Source organism: Serinus canaria, chromosome Z (genome assembly GCF_022539315.1).
Source record: "Serinus canaria isolate serCan28SL12 chromosome Z, serCan2020, whole genome shotgun sequence".
NCBI lineage: Eukaryota > Metazoa > Chordata > Aves > Passeriformes > Fringillidae > Serinus > Serinus canaria.
The window spans coordinates 14,899,449-14,924,167 of NC_066343.1; the positions used below are offsets into that span (position 1 = coordinate 14,899,449).

The window sequence follows — 24,719 nt, forward strand, 5'->3', positions numbered from 1 at the left end:
GGAAGCAAATGTAAGCCCTACAGCTGCATGTGTCTCTAGGTACACAGCCTAGTATCGTATGAAAAGGAAGGGAAGGCAGAATTGATGATTCCAGAGTACAGCTGGTGTGTAGCACTGAATTATACAACCAGCTCTGAGCTTCAGGTAGAAGTAATTGCAAGGAGGGCTGCAAAATGGATGATACAAACCTCTTACCACTGTGGGGTTTGGAGTTTGGACCATTGTGGCTCAAAAACTTAGCTAGTCATGAGACATGAGCATCCCTGCTCTGTTTTCTAATAGCAGCCCAAACTGGAATTTTTGCTCATCTTAATATGGATTGGGGGAAAGATTACAGAAAGATAAGGTGCCGTGGTATCCTTCTTGTTGCAGTCTTGCAGACTTACTTTGAATCTCATGCTTTTGCTGGGCAGTGGAACTGACCTCAGCAAAATATCTTAACCAGGTTAATGCAAATCCAGTTTTGACCCACAGCACCACCTGAAGAGATTGTGTAATATTCTGCTAGTGCAGTGTTTCAGTCTCATTATACATTTATAAATGGAACTTGAATGGAGGTTTTTGAGTGTGCATGAGCTGTGCATGATCAGAGCTCAGAGAAGCAGATTATAAATTTCTCTGGTTCTGTTGAGACTGGGCAAATGGGAAATCTTGGTAACAGGATTAAAGAGGACTACAAATTACATTTACAGAAATACTCTACTGGAGTTATTTGAAACGATAAATGTGAGAATCTCATATAGCTGGTGCACACAATCTCAGGAAACATTTCTTCCCTTCCTGCCTCTCACATCTTTTCCTTCAATAAATATCTACACTTAAATTTGACTGCATGTGGATATATGGTATGTTAGGACTATAAAAAAATTAAACTCAAATTTTCATATCCTAGGTAGCTAAACCACATTATGCATGCAATTATATGTTTGTGATTACAATTTCATTGAAGTGGAAGGGCACAGTAGGACTGAGTCTTTTTTTGTCTCCCCTGTGCTAGTTTCATATATTGTGTTTTGTGTAAACTTTCTGTCCTCTGACCAGATTTAGTTCTTTCAAAGCATGTCCTGAGTGAGGCTGACACCTTTTTACTCTAAAATATACCATGTATATCGGTATGTTTTTATTCAGATCGGCACAGGCTTTCATATGGTGAATTCTAGTGCTGGAATCTTAGAACAGGACAAGAAAATAAATTATATTCCCTCATTTTCTGGGTCAGGTCCGATTTTATTTTTTCCTTTTTGTTTTAGTGGACATTTGGATTCCTGCTGATTAGATTACTTTACAGTGATGTTGGCACAGTCAGATTGGCAGGAAGATATCCCATTGTGTGACTCAAAAAAGAGCAAATTCATGGTGGTGTCTGTAGTTCTTTTACCCTTCCAGTTGTTGAGACTGCAAGGAATATTTTGCAGAGTGCTTTGAGATAACGCTCAGTGGGTGACATTGAACTGTGCTGGAGCAATAATTTCAGGTCATGGGGTAGGGAGGGATTCTTCCTTGAGAGGAAAACTGCTTGCTTGCTTTTAGTTTGTTCCTGAGCCCTTACCCCCTCAGAAATTTTAACATCTGCATGGCTAGAAGAGCCTCAGACTCAGTCGTAGGCTCACTTAAGGAGTAAACATTTGAATAAACAGTTAAGATATAAGATAATACAGATAGTAACAGTTAAGATAATAAGATATGTTACAGAATCATTGTGTTGTCAAGGGTTTGTGCTGTGAGTCCCAGGTCCTGCAGTCAGATTTCCTTCAGCATGAAAGTAATAGGGCCTCTGGTGAGTTTAGAGGAAGAGTAAACAAAACAGTGATGGGGAAGGTCTGTTGCTAGGACAGCAAGCCTTGTACCAAGCACAGAACACTCTTCTGTGGCTGTTCCCAGTAGTTTGGGGTGAGCAGGAGGAAGAATGTGTTTGGCTGATCAGGGTCAGGTTTGCAGGCATTGCTGCTTCTGTCCAAGTAGCCACTTCCAGCTTTGCTGCCTGTGCTTGACTGAGCGCTGCGCAACTTCTTTCAAGCCTGGCTATTTTGTAGTAAGAGATTCGTGTAAATTGCAGTCGGGGTCCATCAAATGACAAATTTAACCTGAGACTTGGATGAGATGCCTGAGGCAAGTAGCTGTTTGTGAAAGGAAGCCATCAATATTTTCTTGTGTAGGACAAAATACTTGAAAATTGACTGAGACAGCTGGGGACTGTGGTTGGGAGGAGAAGGAACACTCACCTTCTTACTGCAGTGTAAAAAAAAAAAGCAACCAATGTTAATTTTCTACAGCTACCACTTGTTTTAAAAAGCTGTTTTATCTCAACAGGATTTTAAAAGTTTGTTTTTCAGTATATATTCCCAAGTACTCTGGCACATGGAGCAGTCAGGTGTACTTCAGCAAAGAAGTATCATAAAGAATTCCACAATTTTGAGAAGGTTAAAAAATTCCTCAACAAATCAAACACAAAACCATAAAGAAATAACAGATTACTTTGTAAAATGGCTGTTTTTTTTCAAGCAATAACATGTATTAAAACTTGACCTTTGCTGTTGGAAATCTGATCCGTGTCACACAGTCTCTTTTATCTGTTTACCGACCTTAATTTCTAGAGTCTTTGAGCTGTTAGGTACCTGTGGCAACTGACTATGCTGCTGCATATTCAGCATTGCAGCTGAAAGAGGCAGGAATGGTGACTGCAAACAGGGACGGTACTAATTGCTCCCTGCACTTAGTTAAATAGCTGTAGCCGTGCATAACAGCAGGAGGGAGAGGGTTAATGAGGGGCTAATTCCATCCTCAGAGGGACCCACAGGGCTGAATGGAAACAGCTGCTGTACTGCAGGCTCTAGGCTGCACAGGGAGTTGCTGGCAGCTTCGGTGAAGGGAGGGAACAGGAAAAGAATGGTATGTGGGGAAGGGAATAAACAATCCAGAAAAAAAAACCCCACAACATATAAAAGTATCTTATGTCGGGACCCCGGAGAGGGGAGAAATCATAACAGGCAGGAGTGGAGGAGAGTTCAGGCTGGAATTGCAGACTGGTGCAGCCACCTGTGAGCCCTTGACCTCCCTCTGTGAACATCAAGGCTTACAACTAAGTCAACATGGCACAGTGTAGGTGTAACTTGGATACTGAAACGGCATAGCTGTCTAAATACACGCTTAGCAGAGCTAGTGGGCTCTGGTGGAAGGTGTGGGGATGTTGCTCGAGTTGGATGTATGTGGCAGTGCTTCACCAGAAGTGCATGTTTCTAGTGGTGTTTGTCAAAATATGAATATGAAAGTAGGAGTTTCATTCACTGAAGTTAGCTGCTCAAGAGTCAAGTTACCCACAGCTCTGTAGAATACAAATAATTTGGGTAATTGCGATGTCTGACATCATGCCATGATGTCACTTGTAAGTTGCCTTCCTTTGTATACCTGTTGTGTGCACAGACATTTTGTGTTGTTGCTTGCATATCAGCAGCTGTTACCAGCATTCATACAAAACAAATCCCCAGAAATGCTTTAGCTGAAGGCACAGCCTGCCCGCTTCATGGAGTGGGAACTGTAATGCCCTTCCCCCTGGTTTCTCCTAAAGACCTGCATTTTTCCTTGCAATTGATACAATTGTCTAAGGTAGGGGTGATGGGGAGGACAGACCAGACGATTTTGAAATTCTCAGCGCAGAAAACCATGGAATATATCCAGGAGAAATACTTGAGAACACAAGGATTGCTTATGTGCAGGCTAGATTGTTACTGTAGTGGAAGTCAGTGATTTAATACATGCATAGATTGAGGTTGCTGACAGCAAAAAATTGCATGGCCAGCTGTACAGCCAGGCACTGTCCCACAGGGCTGTGCTGTGTCAAGCACCAGAACTGTAAAACCAAAGCAGTCCCAAGAAAGGCACTTGGGAGGATCAAAAGTGGAAGAGCTTGTGTGTTAAATAGATTAGGGCATGTTAGCCTCAGATGATAAGGAAGAAAAAGGGATATATGTTTTGAGAGACCATTATAAATTCATGAGTGATGTGAAGGAGATCAAAAGGGACAAAAGTTATCCTTGAGGTGCAGAATGTGCAAAGCAATACCAGAGAAGCTTTACAAATGTGTAAAGGTAGTTCTTACATGTTTTCTTCAACTTCTCTCTCATTTGCCACTTGCAGAGGATGCTGGACTGTCAGTCTGTGGTCTGGTCTGATACAGCACTTTAGTATGCTTTTTGACACAGGAATCTGCTTTAAGATGGAAAAACTGATTTTTTTTTCACTGATGTTTCTTCAGTTACATTAGAGTGATTACTGTCTCATTCTTAAAATTGCATTAATGATAATATTTCTTCATAGGTCAAGATTTTAGAGCCTGCAGAAGCAATTGTTGAGAACGTAAATGAAATTGAATGAAAAAGAATGCACCAATGTAACTCTTCACCTATCTGTGAAGTATTCTGTTACACAGATGGTGAAGCCATGAAAAATGAAAAAAGTAACTTCCACTTTCATTCTGCTAGATTATATGAGTAATATGCCACATGTTGTATAAATATTCAAACAGGAATGCTGTATGAATGAGGTACAACTTTAATGAAGAATTCTTACAGAATAGCTTTACATCTTTGGAATCAGCAAATTTTTTTGGCCTACGTGCTGTTCAGGGGTGAAAAATAAACCATGTGTTAGATGGAATAATGCAGTGTTGATCCTTTTCTGTCAGGACAATTAACACGAGTAAAATATTTGCCCTACTTTAAACAGATAAGGTGGTGCTGCATTGTGTACCTCGTAAGATTTATGTTTCTATATTGGCAGCAAAGAGCACAAGATTTATTTGTAGAGCCTTATGTAAATTTACAGCTGTGCCAGTTACTGCTTGAAAGCTCTTTATATGTCAGGGTCGCATTGAGTCTTTTTGTACGGGTGAATGTTAGTGAAAGTGGTCACAAGAAGGATGTAGACATTTTGAAGTGTTAAGTGGAATGTGTAACGCATACAAGGCCTTTAAATTATAAATTTTGTCTTGTCATGATCCCTGATTTGGTTTTTTTCATATGTGCATTTATAGGCATGCATTTGTGTGATATGAACATAAAAAATGTATTTTATCAAAATGCTGTAGAAGCAACTTTCTGTGCTGTCCTGACTTCCTTAGAGAATTAGTAATGTTTTTTTATGTTATTATTTGATGATTTAAAGCAAAGAAAATTACACTCAAGGAGAGAACAACAGTCTCAGGGGATGTGCACTTTCCATGGAACCATGCTCTGGACTCATAAATATCTATGCAACTCCTGTTTATTTAATAGGATTTCATGGGTGAAATACAGGGTTGAATTTGGCATTCCGAGTCCAAGATAAGGAGTGACTCTGCCTTGGGCTTGGTAGAGACAGATGCATAATATTGGGAATACTATGTAAATTAATCTCAACATGTTAGAGCAATTGCTGGTTTTCTGTGTGACAGAAACTTTCAAGTTTGTAATAATAAGCATCTGTAATTTCAGTAAGTGCAATTAAATTTTGAGTGTGTTCATATGCAAGTGAAGATTAATTGTCTGGTAGACGCATTTGAATCTGCAGGTTTATTTTGCAGAAAAATTGCAGAGAAAAAAATCATATAAAATGAGTAGTCTAAACCCAAATATGAAATAGTGTGGTTAGAAAATGGCTTTTCATTTGCAGAAGTTTTTGGCTTTTAAGAAAATTGTTGTACACTTCTTGATTAACAAGAATATAAAATTTTTTATACCAGTTGAAAAAGAAAATAGGGACATCCTTACTTGAAGAAAAACTGAAGTTCATCTGTCAAGCCTCTGTCTCTGAACTTTTAGTAAAAAAAGAAAGAAAATGAGGTCATTGTGGGAAGAGAGGTTAAGAGAAAAATGTTTAATCTTGTACCAGGGTTCTCCAGACACCCATGTGTTTTGCAGACAGAGTTTTGAGCTGGGCTGAAATTCTAACCATTGCATTCATGAACACTTCAGGTTCATAATTACTGTCTGTGCCTCTGAATTACTTTTGATCCCATCTTAACAAATTGCTGTAACCAGTTGACTCAAATGCTCTAGCTTGGTTTTGTCATGCTACAGACTCTTGATTCTCTGCAAATTTAACACCTACTTGCTTTTATACTGGGAGAAGCCTGTTAAATTGCTGAAAAAGTATGAAGCAACTTAGAACAAGGCGCTGTGTCTGATGCTACAGACAGAGATACCATGTTGGGTTCTTAGTCCAGTGCATGGCAAAAAAAAAAATACTTCTCCTGAATGGAGTAATATATCCAGGTGTTACTGAAATCCTAAAATTTTATCTATGCGGATACTTATTCAGGAAGCAAGTTGAGGTCTGCCAGCTGTGCAGATTTATCTGTATTAGCACAATTGATAATAAACGTTTATCAGTGTTTATTTTCACCTTCTTAGGTTGTGCACTACAGGTTCTATTGCATTAAGTGTCAGCTGTATGACTGGAAAATAAAAATGTATTCATGCTATCAAGTTTTTTTGAACAGCTCTGGTTCATGAGTGGCGTATCTTTATGCTGTTTGCTTCCTTTCAAAGGTAGTTACTATCAGAAGGGAGTTTGAGGCGTCATGCAGAAGTGTTGCTTAAGTTTTTCTGGTGGCCAGCACTAGATTTGAACATTCAAATAACTGGTATCTGGAGGATGAAAGGTGGTGGAGGGCATTTTCAGTTTCTTGTTTCTCTGACACTGCTTTTATCCTGCCTGGGGCGGGGGGGGGGAACCTTCAAGTGATTTTCAGTAATGCAAATTGTGTTTTTCCAGATAGAAGAATAAGAGGTTTTAAGTAGAATTTTTCAATGAGAGATTTATATCAAAGTGTTATGGTATAGAGAGCAAGAACTTAATTGAATAGGGCTATTGTCTGTTTTTAGAAAGGGGCACCAGTTTGTTACAATAGTATGCTTGAGTCTTTTCTTTCTTCAGCATACTTTCATTAAGAGTCTTTACAGAAATATAAAAAAATCTTACTGGTGCACTGAAATCCAGATAAGCAGATGCTTTTTTTAGTGTTTTCTGTTGTAAACAAACTCCTCTACCAGTGTTGTAGTACCTGTTGACATACTCACTTCCTTATAACATACTCACTCTCAGAGATGATTCATCACAGAGCCCTATCAGGGCTGTATTTTGCAACAGTAATTGTTTTGTATCCAATTTGTTAAAATTATAAATTGAAAAATAACATCCAGTGCAGTGGAAAACCTCAGCAGGAAGTAATGCTAACTGCTCCTGCATGCAAAGCTTTCAGTAAAATTAGTTAGCTTTTCCCCGGTGCATTGACCAGGTAATAAGAAAGAGGAGGCAGTGAAAAATGCAAGACTTGTGATTGAAAATGCCAGAATGTACTGGGTATTTTTTAGTGAGAGAAATACTCAAAAATACCTCACACAAAGATTTATGGCATGGAGCTAGAAACTTCCTGCAGCAACTGAAGTTATAGTAGCATAAGTAATTTTCCTGCCTTGGATTTGTAGTAAGTTTGAAGAAATGATCTGTCCTTGGAGAAGTTATGCATCCAGTTTTGGTTGGCTTGTGAAGATTACCGGGCAAAAGAACTGACTTCTGCCTAAAACAACAAGTTCTGATCTAGGAAGCAGTTGTTTGTGCTAAGAATTGACATGCAATAGTGAGAGAGTGACCTGGGAATATTGCATGGACTAGTCTGAGATTTACAGCCAGGAGTGTAAAGGTGGTTGATACTTAAAACCTCATAACTCATATAATATGTTTTTTCCTAAAAGCATTTTAAGAACCACTGCTTCAATGTAAGCTGGGAGGTCACTGGAGACCTCAGCTTCTTCTCAGCTTTTTCACTCTAGAGAGGCTTTGACTGGTGGGTGTCTTTAGGGATGCTGGGCTTTCTGGAAGGAGTGGCCATCAGGAGGTGGAAAAGGAGGAGAGCCATCAGGAGAGTGGCTGCTGGCTGGAGCTTAAAGGAGCAGGGAAGGGGAAATGGAGGTCTCAGAGGTGCAGCTAACCTTGGGAAGGTGAAATAATTAAGAACTGTACTGAGTGTGTTTTGTTAAGCAAGTACATGTGCATCCAGAGAATTTCACTGTTACATGTGGGAGCTCCAGAGATGATTCGCTGCTTCTAAAAATCATTTTAGAGCTATACTTTTGGAAGTTACATAATGGACATTCTAATGTAAAGCTCTTTAGGGCATACACTGATTATGGAAAGCTGGAGAGATGTTTTCTATCTGAGAGTTTTAAACAATTGGACAAGTACATCCCAGAGGATTTGGTGGTTTTTTTTGTTTGTTTTCTGGGTTGAGTTGGTTTTTGTTTGGTTTTTTTTTATTGTTTATGGTAGAAACAAAGTGCTGATTGGACCTGGCAATACAGATCTTATTTCTCTAAATTTATGGTGACAGCAGATCACATGGGTCATTCTGGAGACAGAGATCCTTTGTATCATTGTAAGTAGTTTATTGCTATTCCATAGTTTTTGGAAAGAACTCAAGAACTATGAGATACTTTAGTAAGTTATGATTAAATTAGCATAACAAGTAGTGTCTAATGTTTGAGGGGCTCTTGAATGGTGATTTCTGTTTTGAAAGATCTGTATTATTGTCAGTCAGAAAAAGCTGAGGCTGAGGGAGCAAGTTAAGTTGTTACAAAAAATGTCAGAACTCTTGGTAAGCAATCCAATGTGGATGATCTTACACCATGTCTGGAATGTTGCAGCCAGCACTGGACTGCACCATAATGCTAAATGCAAAGGATTGAGTGAGGTGCATTCTTAGGATTAGTTTTCCACTCATTTTGTTCCTGAGGGGAAAATAGTGTGCCTGTCACCTTAAGAAACTGGAAAGGAATTTGGCATCCTGAGATTTCAAGGGAAAAGGACCTGCAATAAGCCTTGCTGTTTTTCTCCTCTGTTAGTTTTCTCTGGGGACGTTGGGCTGAAGAGGAGATAGATAGATTATCTCCTTATCACTGCACCAGTGCAAAGAGGAACAGACTTATTTTTTCCTTAGTTAAATTATGTTGAGAGTAAGTATAAGGCAAGTATACTCACTGAAAGGGGATAAAATCCTTCTAAGACTGGATGAAGGACCTAGCTACGACCCCTCCTAGCTCATCATTTTGTAGTAGTTTATTATTATTATTTTTAGTTAAAGAAAGGCTGTGATTGCAGATAGTATCTTGAAAAATGAAGACAGTATTTTGTTCTAAGCTTAGTCTCCCCACAAGCCTATTTTCTTGCCCTGCATTACTGTTGTTTTGCTCCCTCGCTGGGAGTGGAAATAGCTGCAGGTTCCTCCTCTGGAAGGTAAAAGCAAGGCTGACCTTTCCTGCACAGTGTAGATGCCTGTTCTGAGGCCATGGGGTTGCGCATGTGGCTGCCCTGTAGTGCTTCAGGGAAGGTTCTTAAGAATCCCAAACGAGTGAACTTGCCAACGTGTAGTTGTTTTCTGCAGTCCCCAGATTCAAGTGTTAGTCTCCTTTTGTTATTTTTAGGTCTCCATGTTTGGATTTTCTTCTCATGGTATCTAAAATTTTCTTTTCAATGATATTGTAAACATCTGTTTTAATAGAAGTAGAGCCATTAGTCTAGGTCTCGGGCATACTCAGAAGTGCAATTAGCACCATGGTCCATTCATCAAGTGTGAATTGCCAGATTAATTTTTCAAGGGAAAATACTCCATGATTGCATCCTTTGTTTTTTCCTTTAGTACATGTTAAAACTGATCCTGCTCTCCAGAACAGCATTAGTTTACCTCTTCTGTGTACTTCTAAAACTATCTTTATTGTATTTTCTTTGTGGAGCATTTTTTTGCTTTGATTTAGTTGGAATAGTTTTTTGGTTTGTTTTAAGAAATAGTATGAAATATTCACAAGTGCCTGTAAATGTTAATTTTCAGTTAAAAAAAACCCAAGTGACTTCAGTTGAAATTGTTTATAAATAATACAAACAGATTGAAAACATCTTCTGCAGATTTTCCAAATTAAAACTGTGTCTTAAAAAAATTTAGTCTTTGTTTTTCTTGAATTTGAATGGCTCCATCCTGGCAAGTGTTGGCACATTATTTGTTTAGTATTATTGCACAAGCATATGAAGTAACTGTCTGATGTTTAATATGAGAATAATTGCCTCAGAAGCACAGTCACAAAATGTCCATTTTGTATGTCACTTTGAAAATATATGGGCTTTTTATTAGCACGTAACAGTTGTTTTGGACATAAAGTTTAGGGCATATTTGTAGGCCTGTCCAGCAATTCGGTGGTACAACTTCTTTAGTCATTTTGACTTTGCCTTGGGTAGTTACTTACAGGGCTGTTGACTGTGGTATTTCAGGGCTGTGCTCTAGAGATCATACAGCTGAAGATGTCTGGGGACTATCCATTTACCGTGTCACTGCTTCTGGGATATGGTTATTCTTTTATGTTTTTCCCTTCCATTCCTGTCAGTAAATTTAGAGAAACTTGGGTTTGATTACATTTATTTCATCATGTGGGCCATAAAAAATGAACCTTTTATGGGCCGTGGTTAGGAGAAGGTGGCATGAAAATTGTGTAGGATAGAGAAGAAAAATGGTTGAGGGTAGCTACACATTTGTATAGCAATCACTTTAAGTAAGTGTTGTTTGCAAGTAGTGCTGATCTGTGCTCCTGATAAAATGTAAACTTGACAACGCCTTGGGGTTTTATCTGTAACAAATGTCTGTAACATGAGTTTCATATCTTTTACCTTCTCTCTTAGAAAGATTTTGAAGCTTTGACTTGACTTTTGTTTCTTTTTATTTGGGTTTTTTTCCCGGTTATGTGACACAATGCTGTGATTTCTTTCACGCTTACTGTTCTGTGTAATTTTTTCCTCTGTACCTTGTTCACATGTCTTCAGTATATCTACCATGCCTTAGCATGAAAATTTCTCATTCACCTCAGGAGGTAAGTGCCAGCCTTGTCTGTGCTTTCTCTGGACCAGTCCTGATACTGTTCTGTACTGCCATTTATGAAAGCTAGCAATCCACAGCACAACCGCAGCCTTGAGATTGCTGAAGGTTTTATTGTTCTGTTTCCAGATGTGTTTTTCACTATGAACTTTTATCACCAACCTTTTCATTCCTTGACTGAAATCCCTCCTTCTCTTGAAGAAGAAAGGTGTCAGAAAATACAATGTATAGACATTTGCTGTTTTGCCCTTTCTGTACTGTTAGCTGGAGTTCTAACTTGTATTTTCCATGTTGTTCTTCTCTACGCGTATCATCTCTTATGTTACGAAGCAGCTTGGGTTTTCAAAGCCAGCATAGTGTCCAGTGTAATTTGATAACAAAAGAATTGGAACATTTTCAGAGAAGTGGCAACATTCTTAGTATTTAATCAGATGTTTTTATGTATAGTGCCTGTCATGAAACTAAGTAGTTGCAATACATGGAAATTATCCATGTTGTGGATTAGTTGCACTAAACTATGCAAAATGCCTGTGGGAAATAAAAAAGAGAGAATGGCAGAGGCTAGTACTCTCTGACCAGGTTCTTCTAGACAGTCCACATGTGGAAGGTGTGATGTTTAACATCAGATTTATTTATTTATTTGAAGATAGTTGATGGTACACAGGATTTTTGTTTTAGCACAATGTCACAAAACACAGAACCCAGTACAGATACAAGTTGACCACAGCAGAGGAGAGCAATTGCAGTGCACAGCTCAGTCACAGAGCACCAGTGTGGTCTCTAGTGTAATCACCCCTGCCACTCTGGGCATCCCTGGCTTTGCTAGGAGTAAATGTGTGAATTGAAACTAGCTCAAGCTTATCACTTGCTTTGAAATTCTGTCAGTTGATTATGTTTTTATAGTTTTTATTTTGGGCTGAGTCATGTATAAAACCCCACACTGGCCTGGCTGACACACTCTTGGACATTCACGCTCTTAATGAGCTTGGGGAGAAATACACACCAGCTGATTTTTTCAGCTGTTGATAGTTGTTTATCAAAATCAAAACTGACACTCAGGTCCTCTTGATGTTGAGATCAAGTCAGCTTTTTTTGCAACAGCTGTGCTCAGTCCCATCCGGCCACATTCTTCCTGAGCTTCATGGACGCATACCCTGGCCTATCTCTTATCCTTCTCCCATGGCAGGGCTTTACTGATCAGCTCAGAGAACCCACAGAGAACTAATAGAATGGGCTTTTGGTGTTTGGCTGCATTGTATTGGTACATAGTTTGGTATGATTTTATGGCTTCCTGGTAAGTAAATTATGATTAAATAAGCATGCCTGAGGTTACTTTTCTAAAGATTGGTTCCCAAACTGGTGTGCAGCAGTACTGTAGCTAAGGAATACAGGAAGCAAAAGAAAAGGAAAAAAGTTAAGAGTACTAGTTCAGTTTCACAAAGAATTACATGCATAGGTCCTTTTTTAATTTCTCTGTTGAAAATAGCAAACATGTGCAGTCTGTACAACTGGTTTTAGCAATATGGTTTAATTAGTCTGGTTCCAGGCTGAGGGAATGAAAAATGTGCATCAGATTTAGTGGTGAGGATCACATTTTACAATGGCTTAGAAAAATGCTGAGTGTAATAGTAATTTTCATGCTTTTCAGGGCTTTAACCTTATTTTTTCAGCGCCCTCATTCATTGCCCTTTGTGATTTTTCTCTTGGTTTTTTCTTGGCATCAGAACACTTCTAGCAGTTTGTACAACAGTACAGTAGTCACCTGCTTCCTTGGCATTCAGTTCATCTTATTATCCTATCTACTTCTGTATTTGTTTCCCACAAAATTGTTCGGAAATCTGACTGCCCACAATTGTTCCTGATTCCTGCATAAAATATTTCACAGCACCAAAACCAGTCTTCAAAGCACAGTGCAAAATAGGCATCACATATCATGTCTGCAGTATTGTATGAAATGCTTTTAGAAGCAGATGCATAATGAGGAAGAAACTGCCTTCATAAAGGAGGCTTGATCAGAGGTTAGGAAGTTGCGTTTCCTAAGTTTATTCTTATGTTTTTATAATTATAGTACCTTTCAAAGCTTATCTGTACATTGGTTTGCATTTTAACAAAAGCATATAATGCAGTTTGTTGCTTTATATTGGTAATATCTTAATAAATAATTTTTACTGTATATTTAATATATTAAAACCTGACAGGATATACTGGGTATAGCGTGTGGTGTGTATGTTTCAGTAAGCAACCTGCTGTTGTTACTGCAATAAAAGCTCAAGGAAATTGCAGCTTCTAAGCTAAAACAGATAATGAATTTTTTATTTATCCTATGTGTCTAATGTATTTTCTTTTCTTGGATGATTGTAGAGAAGCAAGTTGGTTGGCTAGTCTGACCATTCTTATCTTGTTCTCACATGTTGACCCAGCTTGTCCTGTTGGAGAGTTTGGGTGCCTCAGCATCACAACAGTGTTTTTTTTCTTGATGGAATTCCAGTAGATGTATTGAATCAATATAAAGTTTTTGAACAGTACAGGCTTTGTCAATTGACTGCTTTCTCTGTATGAAGTAGATCTCTGTGCAGTCCATTGCTTAAATGTTCAGACCAGTATCTTGTATGGGCAGAAATCTTTGTGCTGTCTGTATTAATTTTATACACTGCTGAGTTTTTTGATCTGTTTCAAAATCTTGTATCATTCAGAGGCAGCCCACCTTGAACTATAAATGTATGGTATGAGTGTTAGTCATAGTGACTCTGCCTTATCTGTCATTGTTTGCTGAGGAGAGAAAAAATCAGTATTTTGTATGGCTACCTCAGTTCTCTCTTTCTCAGTTGTCACAATCCTGTAGCAGTTCAGTGCTGCAGAGTTACAGTTGTGGTTGATTTACTGGTTGAGATTTTTAAATTGAGTCATTACCACTTTAATATTTTGGATTATGAAATTTGATTTCTAAACATGAGTTTTATTTTTCCCCCACCCAGAATACTTCTGCATGGACTGTAGCTCTTTGCTCAGATGTTTCCTTTTCTGAGTTACACCAACATCCAAAGATCATGTTCCAGTTCCCACCTACCTACCTTTTAATAAACAAGTGCACTGGGAAGCATAGTCTGTGGGAGCGCTCCCACCTTAAGGGAAAGTGCAGCCATGGTTCGTAACACCTTTTTTAATGAATTGGAGAGGAGAGCTTGACTCTACTATGAACACATAGTTACAATGTCTGTGTTAACCTTATGTATTCAGTAGTAGCTGGAGGCATCGCTTGCACATCAAACTAGAGTATCACAAGCAGCCCTCCTCTATTATGATAGCTTCTTCTTATGTAGTCTGCCCTTTCACTGTGTTGTTTGGGTTTTTTTGTTTTGGTTTTTTTGGGTGGTTTTTTGTTTGTTTTTGTTTTTATGAGTTTTTGTTTGGTTTGTTTGGTTTTTGTTTTTGTGGGTGTTTTTTGGTTTTTTAAAAGTTTATTAGCACTTGGAAACTGAAACAGTCCAATTAATGAAAGGGTAATTTTGAATGGTAAAAGATACAACAACTTTTCCTTGTCCTTAATAAAGCCATCGTTTGGCTGCTTGGAGAAGAGAGATGCTATACTGAGCACAGAGAAGGATGTAACTCACATATTGGATACCCGTGTTTGGCAGGGGCTGCTAGGCCAGGCAGCAGGGCTGCTGTAAAACCAGGCACAGTTCATGTTTTTTCTTACCCAGCTTGCAGTATGCATGGGGACATGAAGAACAGCTGAGCTGACTGCAGAGGGTGAAGAGGACAAAGACACATCCATTGGAAGTCTGCCTTGTTAGTTCCGCTGTTCAGAGAACAAGTTCCTTTTCATTGAGATTTTCAAATTAATGGTGTCCTTTTATATTACAAGGCCATGTGTATGGGCATTATTAGTCTTGTATTTAATTAAAGCAACAGCTGGTGATCATTTAATTACAGGGTATGAAAGGGAATGATACTTTATGTAGCATTGTTTTATTCAATTTGGAGAATTGTAGCTGTTTTTCATGTACTATTTGAAAGCTGTAGTGAAGGATGTGCATTTTGATGAACAAAGTTGTGAGCTTCATTGCAACAATTCCACTCTGTTATGGGAATACAGTAAAACAGTGGCCCAGAAATTCATCAGATTTTCTGAAAAGCTGAAGCAAGTTATGAACAGATTGGTACAATTGGTCTGGTTCTTTTTTCCCTGTGTTGTAAAATCAGTGCATAGTTTCCTTCTGCTGAAGGCCAAAAATACTTTAGGGTATTCAGGATGTTTCTGGGTTTATTCAGAGTTTTCAGTGTACATACTTCCTGGAAGCTGTGTGGGATATGCCCATAGCAAGCCTGAGCTCCTGAGCTTTTATGTGAAAAATGAGGCTGCCTTGAGAATCTTAAATGTTGTGCAACATATAATTGTGCATGTGTACAGTTGTGGTGAAACAAACAACTGCAGGTTTGTAAGGTATTTTTGTAACTGATGTAATAAAATCCTGTTGACTGAACTGACGAGTGAGGATACCCAAGGAATAACTAGTTACACAGGACTTAAAAAGGCAGAATTCGCATCCAAATACCTTTTTAAAATAATCTTTCTTGTCTTGAAGGCAGAGTTTTTTTCCTTAACAATGGGAATACTGTATGTGAAGAGCCAGTTGCCAAATGTTCTGGTCTCTGCTGTCAGGCAGCTGCTTTTACACATCAGTATGTGAAAACAGCTATGGTTTTGCTGGCTTCCAGTATTATAAATGTAGAATTTGTATCAAAATAGGACTCACTAATTGATTCATTGTAAATGAAACAAGAAAAATTACTTTTAGGTGACCCACCCAATAGAATATCAGTTTGATGGACTGAAAGTGGGTGGAGGATTACAAGCAGTTTGTATTTCAGCCTGAATCTTGGCAGCAGAGCAGTGTTTGCTGTGGTGCTTGGTCTGGTGTGAAAGGTCACTTCTGTTTTCATACACAGTGTAACTTGAAGCTGTTTCTTTACAACTACAAAGAAAGACTTCAGGGCTAGTGGCTAGTTATCCTCCTGTACTTTCCAGTTGCAGTTGTCAATACTTACTGTTGAATTCTGGCTGATGAGTTTGGTGAAACGATGAGTGGGGTTAAGGGCAAGAAAAGAGTGGGAACAATTAAAATTCTTGTAAGAACTGTTCTTGGTTTTTAAGTTGTGTAGCTAACCTAATTTCAATGTTGTGAGTTATCCTAGCCTGATATATATTTCTGCGTGCTATCAGCTAAATGTAGAAAGTATCTTTCATCAAAAGGATCTGCTGCAGAAAGAAAAACAGTTTGGGTTCTTCATATGTGGGTTAGTAGATAAGAATCACTGAAACTTGCTGGCGTGGGACTGAAGAGAGCAACAACTGCGGAAGAGTAGCTCGCAGTGGAGTAAGCGTTAGTTGCAAAATAAAAGCAAATCCTTTACATGAGCGATCCACTTTCACCAAACTGATAACCTCTATATGTCTAAAGGCATCAAACATGGTACACCTCATTCTATAATGCAAATCTTAGTCAACATTTAATGTAAGGTTTTATAGCGCAAGACTCAGGCTACGTCTTAATGAAGTAGCTTTAGAGCTAATCTACACATTCATAGCTGAATTATTCCTCATTGTATTTACCCTTATAAATGATATGGTGAAGGAATGTGTGTTCTGCCTGGAAAGAAAAAAACTAGTAGTTTTTTTAACTAATAGTTAAAAAACTATTAGTTAAATTATTAGTTGTATGTGGAATTTTTTTAGACTTTGTTCTACTTAAGTTCCTATTAACTACTACAGAAATCCAGCATTACTATAGCTGGCATTATAATACTGTCTCTTCTCTAGTGCTAAGTGGCTTGTGATTTGATTCATTTGTTTCTTTCCTTTCTGTCTTCCAGCTTCATTTGGCAGCCCTGGCTTCATTAAAGGGAGACATTGTGGAGCTTAATAAGCGTCTACAACAAACAGAAAAGGAGCGTGACCTATTGGAAAAGAAATTGGCAAAAGCACAGGTGAGCAATAGTAGTTCAAGATTCTAAAGATCCTTGGTTTTGTGCTGTCATTGTTCCTCAGAGAGAGGATAAAATACCAAGCAATGTCACAAGTCAAAAGAATTTAAGACTACAACACACATAGTTGCCATGGGTTATACCTTTTATGTGTTGAAGGCATTCTTCTAAAAAAAACTGTAAAATTAATTAGATATATTTTGTTTTGAAGTCAATATAAGTAACAAGTGCTTTGAATTATTGTACAATGTAAGAATTACAAGTTGCTCTCAGTGGGTTAGGTAACTGGTTGCAGAACTTTGCACTCCTGGGTTACATTTAAACACAGCACAAATTAACACTGATCAAAAGTTACTGCCAATTTTCAGTGTTTTGATGTTATGTGAGAAGTTACTTGTGATCTCAGTCTATCTTCCAGTATGTCAGTTGGAATGGTGGAATTGTGGAAAACACAGCCAGTGGAAAGCCAAGGGGTTAAATAAAGAATAAGGTTGGAACTCTGATAATTTCATAGCTCTTACATAGAGGCAAATGCAAGCAAGGAAAATTGAACTGTTGGTTTTAATATTTCTCTCTTCTGCAAAAAAATGCTGTTTTCAGATACTGCCATTGTACCAAATACCTTTTATAAATAGTTAACATTTCAAAACTAATTCAAAATGCTTGGATAGAGACAAACAAAATATTTTGTCCTGTGCCACCAAATTAATTGCTCAGAGGTGTTGTAGAATCTCCAGCCTTGGAAGTACCTCGACCTGGACTTGAGGTGGGTAAGGGACTGAGTAAGTTGCAGTGGTCCCTGTAATCCTTAGGTCCCTGTAATCCTTTCCTTAGCTTTTCTGTGACTACAGATTTAAAATTTTCAGTATTTATTTCATTTTGATGAGGCCTGTCTTCTGTGTTACTTAAATTCAAGCCAAAGCAGTCTTGATTTTCAGGCTCTTTTTTCATCCTCCCTTATTTTGGCCTTTGCCTGCATTCCCTAATGTTTTTTTCAGCTCCTTTTAAGATTTGTGGGCTTATAAGTGATACTGTTATAGCAGACCATCAATGTAACATCCAGAAGTAAAATCACTTTCATGTTTTTATTCCCCTCAATATGTGATCCAGAGCCACGCTGGGAGATAACATGGTTTATCAGCTATAATCCTGAGAGCCTTTTCTAATTTGTGTGGCATTCTTGGGATAGAGTCCTCTTTCTGGCTTACAGTTTGATATGAGGCTGCATTTGACAATCATTAAACTCTCTGATGGATTCACTGTATCCAAATGATCCACATCATTCTGCATGATTGCACTGACTTTATTGTTGTTATTTATAACTCTGGAGGGTCTGATGCTAGCCACGGGTTTTTGTTAGTGTTTTATTTTTATTTCTGGATCTTAATTTAAAAATAAAGATATTATCTCTTAGCCAGTGAAGAGAGTGCCTTGTAGGTGCTCCCATACAGTACCGAATACACACTGGCAGCTGGGATTAAGGATCAGTCCTTAATACCAATTAACATGTGCTCTGTTAGCTCAAGATTGTTTGGTGTTTTCTTTGATGGGTTACCAATTATGCATGCGTACATAGTGCTTGGTTTGTAATGCTGGGGGTTTTACTTGATATTGAGTCGTGCAAACACAAGCATAGTGATCAGTGCCTCCTGACCTGTGAAGAGCACACAACTGAAATATCTGAAAGGCAGGCTCATAGCTGGATTTCAGATTTAAAAAAAAAAAAAGTCTTTTTAATGAACAGTTTTATATAAAGGTTTAATGATTTATCTCTTTGCAGTTCATTTTTTTCTAAAGCCCTCAAGAGGATAGAATTTAGTATGTGTTAAAATAAATACAAATCTCTACTAAAGAATTTAAATCATTAAACAAACAAAACTCATATATTGAATGTGTTGGCAGTGCTTAAGTACTGAGACATACACTGGTGAAACCACTGCACCTCGCCTTCTTTTTCTAACTGCATACCAAGTACTTGTGCCACTTAACATATTTTTTTTTAACTTCCCACTCCACAGAGATTAGTTCATTATTCTTTCCTCTACAGCCTCTATCTAATGTGAATCAGAGGTTCAGAAGGCATAAATTAAATAGGAGGTGTTTGAGGTTCTGCATAACCATACTCAGATGCTAGTGGGTCAGTATTAAATCTCTATTCTGCATCTGGACCGTAGTTACCAAGGCAGCACATGTTTCATTTTAGCTGGCATGGTAAATGCTCTCTGGAACAAATAGCTCTTAAAATGCATTTTTGGTAATACCTTTCCCATCATTTCATGAAGCATGTGAGGCATTTGGAAGAAAGGATTAGTGACTTGCAAAGTAGAGGTGATTTGGGAAACCACAAGTCAAGTAATAGCTGACAAATGGTGAAGAAAGCTAGTTGGACAGCATGGGCTTAAGGTTTTGTGAAGTGATGTAATTGATTAGTGGCTGTTGTAGCATACTCCCTTCCAAATCTGCAGCCTATGGAGACCGGATATAGTATTTCTCTACATGCTTGTATTATTTCAGTATCATAGCAGATCTCTTTGTCTCTCTGTTTTTATCAGTGTACAATTCTGCCATAAAGTGATCTCTTGAATGAAATTTGCTGTGAAACATTGGTCAGCAACTACTAATGTCTTCCAAAAATCTTTCTGTGATTATGAGAATTGTGCTTTCTACTGGCTCTGTGTGGCACGGTATCCTGGCTTTGATAGTGATGAACAGGGGGAGTCTGAAGAGAGAGCATAAGAAATGCACATAGAGAACTTTTCATATCCCCCACCTTTCTGCCAACATCTGTGAGCAGGAGGCCATATCACATTTTATAGTCCTCTATAGTCCTATCCTCCATGGATATTATATAATCTTCTTTCTAATCTGTCTACATTCTTGGCATTTCCAATATCCTGTGACATTGAGTTCTGCAGTTCTGTGATTGAGCATGGGATTTAATAACATGCTGAATGTTTCAGCAAGTTCAACAAGAAGAGATAATTCACTTACTATATTTTTCTTATAATTTCATCTCCTTTCACAGGGTTGTCCTGTTCTCTCATTCTTTGTGCTTAGTCATTTTTATTTTGGATTTTTATAATAGCTCTAGACAAAGAATGTGCTGTATTGTTCTGGATCCTGGGTCACAGCAGTACATCTCGTTACTGCAGTAATAGTTCTTTGCCGTCCTCTTAATTATTCAGACCATAGGGAGGAACAGCAGAATTTCAGTATAAGAATAAAACCAACACTCTGTAGACATATAAGAGCAGAAGCAACATTCTATGTAGACATGTAAGAACAGGAAGGCTTCAGTTTCTCATTTAACAGAGAAACTTGAAATACGAATGCATGGTGTTCAGATGAACATTAAAATTCCTTGTTTTGTTGTGTGATGTCCTTATCTTATCATGGATTAATTCTGTATGCTTGTATTCATCTTCCACATTAAGTATACACAGAACATAGCACATTCTGACCATGCATGCTTTTGTGATTGAGGATTTAGCACTATAGACTTGGTTTTATACTTAAATTTAGATTAATGGATTGCTACTTTTAAATCTGCCACTCCTCTCAAATTAAATACTGTATTAGTTGAGCTAAGATTTTTAGCTTCTGTAATCCTGTTAGACAGGTTTATCACTGTGGCTTGTTCAGGTGATGACTTGTATTCTTGGTGAACAACACCACAGCCAGTGTTTGTCTCTGCAGGGCCTGGGGCACTGGGGCATCTTTTAATGAGCACTGCTGCTAATAGTTCTTTTTTTTTTTTGACCTCTGATTGAACACTGCAAATTTAATATAAAGATTAACAGAATTTAACACATTGCTAGTATTTCTTTCACTAAGAATTCATGTACGTTAATAGGAAATAGAATCACTTGTTCAGACAATAAGCTTGAATTAAAATGTTTTCTCTTGACATCCTTCTCCCTCATACACTTCTTGCTGTTGTTGTTTCCTAGCATCAAGAGATCATGGTGCTTCCAACCATTATTAATTTTTGTTGTAAATTAAGTAACCTTTTTTATCTGTACCAAATAACAACCAGGAGTTCTCAACTTATATTGAGAACTGTGCTGGAAACTTCTCTCCTGACTCCAACAATTAATTGCTCATCTTTTGCAACCTCTCAGGGGGTTATCCCTGTTCTCAGAGAATTAAACCTCTTAAGGGTTTTGAGACTGGAGCTCTTAAGTATGAGGCTGGAAGAAAGATGAGGAAAAGGGTATAAGGCATTTATTATTTATTTTTAAAGGTTTAGATATTTATATTTATCTTGTATTGTGTGACTGACATGCAAATAAATTTTAAGAGCTGAATGTGAACACCTTGGAAAGAAGTAGAGACTAGCAGATTGCCGTTTTGCGACTCAAAGCATAAAGAAACTAAGGAGGGTGGTGAACAGCCACAGTATCCCAGAGAAAAACTTTGCAGTGGGTAGAATAATATGCATTTGTTTCTTTTCCTTTTTAAGTTTTCAGATGACTGTTCCACAATAAAGAGCGATTCTGAATAGCAAGAAGAGTTTTCCACTGGTGCATTTTGGGATTCATACTGAACCATGTTTCCATTGCTTGGATGCTTTTGCCATTTTTTCTTGATGGCTGACCAGAACTGAGGAGATGCAGTTCTGTTCCCTGCCTCAAAGACAGACCAGTCCTTAGCATCATGGCCTGTCTTCTACAGAGGTTTCTTTTCAGCATTTTCCAGTTGCTTTTACCTGAGATAATTCAAGAGCTCTTTTAAAAAGTCAAATGTGAAGCTATTGTATATTGCCAGATTGCTGGTTGTTCACAAAGTACATCTGTCACTGAATGATATTATCCTGAGAAATGGCTGGAGAAAACAGAAATCAAGTTGTAATGTGGCTGAGACCCATTAGCAAAAGTCCATATATCTTCAGTCAATAGAAACAAATTCTGCTTTTCAGGCATAGCTTAGAAAGACAAAAATTGTTGTGATTTGGGTTTTATTTATTGTCTGGAAACAAATTATTATACACTCTATCTGAAACATCCCTTTGGTTTAAAAGCTAAAAAAACCACAAGTACGCATAATAGATTGATCTTGATAATGCTGAGGTAGCATTTGTGGGCATTATGTGTGTCAGAGGAAATTCAGGTTTGGAAAGGCCGAAGAAGCAAGTCTGTATTGCCCCTAAAGCTGCTTTAAAGCTTTTGTGAAACACTTTCTCTCTGTTACTTCTGCACTTTTAAAGCCTAGTTCTTCCGAAAGATACAATGTTAAGATGTGGAAATGTGAGAAATAAGCTGTAGAATGATCCTACTGTAAAGAGTCATCATAATGTACATGTACAGCCTATCAGTTGCCAACATGAAGTTTCATAAGCCCAGTGAACATTATTAGTCTTCTGAAATGTGTTCCTTTCCTCTCCTTTGGAGTGTGATGATATGATCTGTTTTTCTTAGTGTAGGTGAAAGTGATTTTTACCACAGCTGAAGGTAGAAAGTATTTTGTTGTAGTCTGTGGTAGAGTGCTCTGATGTCTCTGCTACTTTTAAGTGTGCATATTCCTGGAAGTTAAAAACTGTGGAATAAATTTATATACAATTAGATATAAAAATGTTATTGAAGCTTATTGTAGATTTTAATTTTCAAGCAGTCTTTTATGTAGATGATGTTCTCAAGCTGTGAATGTAAGTGGCTAAAAAATATGAGAGCAAATTATGAAAATTCTGGCACATCTATGACTTCATTATTTTTTGTAGTCCAAAGGGTTTAGGGAGTTAGCTTGTATAGAGTGTTTACTTGATTTGAAAAAGAAAACCTGTTTGATTCAGCAATTTTGGAAGACCTCCAATATTCCTATCAATTTTGGCCCTTAGAAATGCTAGGATTTTACATTGCCGCTCCTAAGTTAAGGAGTTTGGGTTTTATACTGTTAAGTGGCTTCTGAGTTTTCTTTTTTTGACAGCATGGTACTCAGCATTGTGTGATTGCAAGGAGGCGTGACTGAAGGGGGTCAGAAGCAAAATGTTAGAAATGAAAGCGAAGCTTCAGTCATCATGCAGTACTGTCTTGTCATTGCAGTGGTTTGTAATGGTTTGTTGTAATTGAAATAGAGTGTGTGCTGGCCTGAAGAGTAAGCCACAGAGACTACATTTAAAATACTGTTGGAAGGAAAAAGGAGGATATTGTGATATGTATGAAAAACAAGCAGTCATGTAGCTCTTTAATTGTTCACATCATGAGCATTTTATTGGAGATTATGAACATATTAAAAATATGCTGTTACCTATAAACATTAATAAAAACAAGTACTTACACCAGAGATGAAGTTATAACCTCAAAGTGTGATTGCTTTATAATAATGTGGTTTCTGCTGTAAGATTTGCTCTAATTTAGACCACATTGGGAAGATCCTAAGATTCAAAGATTATAAATTTATAGCTATTTTGTGTTGCAAATAGTGGGGTTTTTTTCCAAGCAGAAATGGCAACTTCTCCTTGGGAAAAAACAAGTAAGTACACTGCACAGTCTGTCAGTTCCTCAAATATTGTAACTGCCTACTGGCATAAACCTGTCCTTCTCTTGCTAAGGCGCTGTTGGTTTGATGAGTAGGAAAAACATAATGCAGTGCACTCCTGCCCTGTGCCCAATCTCCCTGTGGTTGTCCATAACACCCTTTCTGTTTCCTTGCTTCTGTGCCGCAGTGTGAGCAGTCCCACCTGATGAGAGAGCACGAGGATGTGCAGGAGCGAACGACGCTGCGCTACGAGGAGCGGATCACAGAGCTGCACAGCATCATTGCCGAACTCAACAAGAAAATCGATCGGCTGCAGGGAGCAACCATAAGGTACTGCATCTTCCTGGGAATTCAGGGCCAGCGCAAGACTGGTGCAAGATATGGTGCGAGTTATAGTCGAGTATGATGATGACTTTCAGGCTCGTCATGACGGGTACAGAATAGCTGCCCACAGTTAAGGTGTGTGTTCTGCAGGGTATCATCCCAAGCGCCCAGGAAGTGCTACCTTCTCCCTGGCAAAGCCACACTGCAAAATCTGACAAGCACTGCAAAACATGCACCGTGACATCTAAATATTCCTTTTTGTAATGTGCCAGTGTACCATGTAAGTGATAGCAACAGTGTGTAAAGGAAGATGAAGACCCCTGACTTGAACCTCTGCTTTTAACTTTATTTTGCAGCCTCCTGTTGATCACCTAAGCCAAATCATTTGTGGGAAAGATATGGTTCAAATAGGTATCAGTAGATTTTGCCTCTTCTTGTGCTGGCTTTTTTGACAAAACACAATGGTACAAGTCATGTTGTTACCTGGTTCTGCAGCAGCAAAGCTCGAGGTATTGCACTAGGTTGTTACTGTGTTAAAATAAACATCAGATGGAAACATTTTTCCTCACTTGTTTTTACATATTATATTCAATGTAGAGAAGTTGGACTAGAGTGCAGAAGGAGCTTCCTAAAGTTTTCCTAGTGAGGATGCAATGATATGCCAGACTCTGTGGATTTTCTAGAGAACATCAAGTTAGATTTGATGCATTTGTGGGTAATGGTGATGTGGTGTTCTGGCCATATAGCAAATTTTTAGTTTTCCTTTTACCTATTAGTTGTACATTTTTTTTGATAATTGCTTCATTTCTTCGTTGTAAATACTTCTGCTAGCACAAGACAATGTTGTTACAGCTACTCACTTAATCTTTCATTAATATATTAGAATGCAAAAAGAAGAATGTTTGGTGTACCATAAATGAGAGGAAATACAATCACATACGTATTTACCACTGCTAAAGCAGTGTTAGAATCACATGTTTATGTTGTTTAAGAATATAAGTACTGTTGCCTGTGAGATGATCATAACTAGCAATGGTCATGG

At 38.1% G+C, this 24,719-nt stretch overlaps 1 protein-coding gene across 1 annotated transcript in view; it reads left to right on the forward strand.

Moving 5' to 3' along the window:
- Positions 1 to 24,719, forward strand: part of MCC (MCC regulator of WNT signaling pathway) — a 180,648-nt gene that overhangs the window by 98,001 nt on the left and 57,928 nt on the right. The window contains 2 exon segments of the mRNA XM_030237101.2: positions 16,769 to 16,882; positions 23,541 to 23,683. Coding sequence (XP_030092961.2) covers positions 16,769 to 16,882; positions 23,541 to 23,683 — 257 coding nt within the window.